General features: G+C 39.3%; 1 protein-coding gene across 1 annotated transcript; it reads right to left on the reverse strand.

Annotated features, from left to right (window-relative positions):
• Nucleotides 1-506: 506 nt before the first annotated feature.
• LOC130461774 (uncharacterized) lies at nt 507-2,404 on the reverse strand. Its single transcript, XM_056829978.1, has 5 exons — nt 1,775-2,404; nt 1,439-1,690; nt 1,191-1,351; nt 683-926; nt 507-599 (listed from the first exon to the last, which is right to left on the reverse strand). The coding sequence occupies exons 1-5, from the start codon at nt 2,402-2,404 to the stop codon at nt 507-509; spliced, it is 1,380 nt and encodes a 459-aa protein (XP_056685956.1).
• Between the last annotated feature and the right edge of the window lie 599 nt (nt 2,405-3,003).

The raw sequence follows: 3,003 nt of genomic DNA on the forward strand, positions 1-3,003 counted from the left end.
ATACGATAATCAAGACGGATCTGAACGTGTCGGTGAACCAAGTAGAGGAACGACAAGTGGAGTTCTTTGTTCGTGTTCGTTGACATATTATTGTGGAAAACACGCTTCGAATGTAAGTTTGCTTAATCTGTGCTTTATACATGTTTCCTGGCTTTGGGGATTGTTCCGCACATGTTATTATGTTTAACTGTATTCCCCAACACCCTCCTTTACACAGAAAATCCCATCCACCAATATCATCAACTAACTGTTGGGAATCCAGAATATTTCTCTGTGACCAAGACATAGAGGCTGGCCAATGAGTAGCAGTAATATTCCTCCCCTTAATATAGTAATTGTGCACCCATTTACACCATAACTTGCCCTTCTTGTAAGAGATGGCCCAGAGCAATTTGGCCACTGCAGCTTTGTTCCACATGATCATGTCTTTACGATTCGAACCACCAGCACATCTAGGGAGACATAAAGTATTCCAAGAAACCAAAGATTTCCCAAAGGGGTCAGTGTTACCATTTTACATGAAAATCCTGCAGAAATTCTGAATTTCCTTGATTATTTTCTTGGGCAAGATAAAGATCTGGCACCAGAAGGATTAGAGGCTGATCAAAATGGTTTTCACAAGTTGTAGTCTACCATCATAAGACAGGTGATTTGCAGTTCAAGTCTTAGACCTAGCTACAACCTTATCAACCAGTGGCCTACACTTATTGTAAGCTAGTTTCCTAGTATGCAAAGGAACACTAAGGTATCTGAAAGGGAACACTCCCTCAGGAATGTGGACTGATTCTAGAATGGTGATCTTAGCAGCAGCAGTAACGCCACAAATATAAATGTTACTCTTATCAAGGTTAGCCTCTAGAGTAGAAGCCCTGGAGAACTTAGAGAAAGCTTCAAATAACAGGGAGATAGAAACGGAATCTGCTCTGCTGAACATCAAATTAAAGATCATTAGCAAACATCATGTGAGTGAGAGCTAATCTTTCACACTTGGGATGGAAATTGAAGTCTGGTTGAGAGTGTAATTGCTGCAAATGCCTAGTGATATATTCCATCCCAATAGCAAATAGGAAAGGAGACGTGAGGTCTCCTTGTCTCAAACCTTTCTTAGCACAGAAAGGTACAGAGGCTTCTCATTAATAAGAATTTTATATGACACATTAGCGATACAGGTATTGACCTAAGCCACGAACTTTTCTGGGAAATCCAATTCAATCATAACACTGGTAAAAAAGGACCACTCAACAGAGCAATATGCGTTCTTCAAGTCAACTTTGAGCATACACTTAGGAGAGAGATGAGAGCTAGTGTATCCTTTAATCAACTCAATAGCTAAAAGGATGTTATATGAGATCTGCCTACCAGGAATTAAACCTGACTGAAACTCACTAACCACCTAACCAATTATCCCCCGCATCCTAGCTTTTAAAATTTTAGAAACCAGTTTGTAAACCACATTGTAACAAGCTATTGGTCTATAATATTTCACTTTAGAAGGATTAGGGATTTTAGGGATTAAGGTGATGGAAGTATAGTTATACTGATGAAGCATTTGATTAGTTCTGAACACTTCCTTTACAACATCATAAATATCATGTTTGACCACCTGCCATGATATTTTGAAGAACGCAGCACTAAGCCCATCCAAACCAGGAGCCTTATCATCACCAATGCATTTCAAAGCTAGATCAACCTATGAATTAGTGATATCTCTGCAAAGCCATTTCCTGGCATCCCAAGTAAGTCTAGTCCCACTTCTCAAGGTGGGGATATGAACAACAGGGAGAGAATCAGCTGTAGTGCCAAGCAACTTCTTGTAAAAGGAGATGATCTCAGTTTGAATGAGCTCCATATCCACAATCTTCTTGCCTTGACCATCAAACAACACAGATATTCTATTTAATATATTCCTCTCTTTAATTGAAGAAAAGAAGTACTGGTGATTTGAGTCACCAATTTGTAACCATTGGATTCTAGACTTCTTCCTAAGAGCAATTTCATCTACTCTTAACCACTTCTTAAGATTCTCAACACATATAGCTTCCTGTATCTGAAGACTAACATCAGATGAAGTCAGTAAAGAATGCAGAACATCTTCCAGGGCATTCCTAGCATGAGGAACTCTATCAGAAATACTAGCAAACTCCTCTTTATGAAGTGTTTTGAGCTTGACCTTAACAAGCTTCAGTTTACACCACAAGCTGTACATATAGGATATAGGAATTCTAGGTTGGGTCCACATTGTCTCTATAATAGGAATTAATTGGCTATGTTCTGCGAGATAGTTAAGAAACTTGAAGGGCCTACCACCTTCATGCATATCAGGAAGACAATTAATCAAGAGAGGAGAATGGTCAGACAAAGAAGGATTCAAGTATTCCACGGGAAAATTCCTATACTTGTGCATCTAAGCACCATTCCCTAAGAACCAATCAATTCTACTAGCTGTCTTGTCATTCCCTTGGACTTTATGCCAAGAGAAGTAATGACCAACACCCCTCAAAGGACACAAACTAGCCTGGCCAATAAACTCGTCAAAATCCTTGTATTCAGTTGTAGAAATGGGAGAGTCGTTTATTATATCATCCTCAGAAAGAGGAGAATTAAAATCACCAGAAATGATCCAAGGGAGAGAACCAATACTAGACACAAGAGCCTACACAGAACTCCACAAATTCTTCTTGGTATCAATAGTATGTAAACCATAAATCCCTGTGAGGTACAAGGTTATTTTACCAGACCTATCCCTAATTTCACAGTGCAGGAATTGTTCATGGAGAAGGAGAACTCTGAAATCCACCTCTAAGTGTTTCCACCCCACCCAAATTCTACCTCTAGTATTGAAGGTGTAATTGTGGTTCCAACTCCACTTCCTACCAAACTTATGACAACTGTGTTGAACTAAGAAACTTTAACCCTAGTCTCAAGTAAAGATTTAATCTTCCATGTTCAAGCCAACGTAATTTGGCCCTTTGCCGCAACATAGTTTGCCTGAGCACTTCCATT

This window comes from Spinacia oleracea, chromosome 5 (genome assembly GCF_020520425.1).
Source record: "Spinacia oleracea cultivar Varoflay chromosome 5, BTI_SOV_V1, whole genome shotgun sequence".
NCBI lineage: Eukaryota > Viridiplantae > Streptophyta > Magnoliopsida > Caryophyllales > Amaranthaceae > Spinacia > Spinacia oleracea.

Bases quoted from the DNA above. Each gene is read 5' to 3' on its own strand.
- LOC130461774 (XM_056829978.1), bottom strand. From the start codon at position 2,404: ATGCACAAGTATAGGAATTTTCCCGTGGAATACTTGAATCCTTCTTTG. The intron at 1,691-1,774 runs GTTCATATCCCC...ACTAATTCATAG, and splicing joins CAGCTGATTCTCTCCCTGTT to GTTGATCTAGCTTTGAAATG. The intron at 1,352-1,438 runs GTTTCTAAAATT...CCTGGTAGGCAG, and splicing joins ACAATGTGGTTTACAAACTG to ATCTCATATAACATCCTTTT.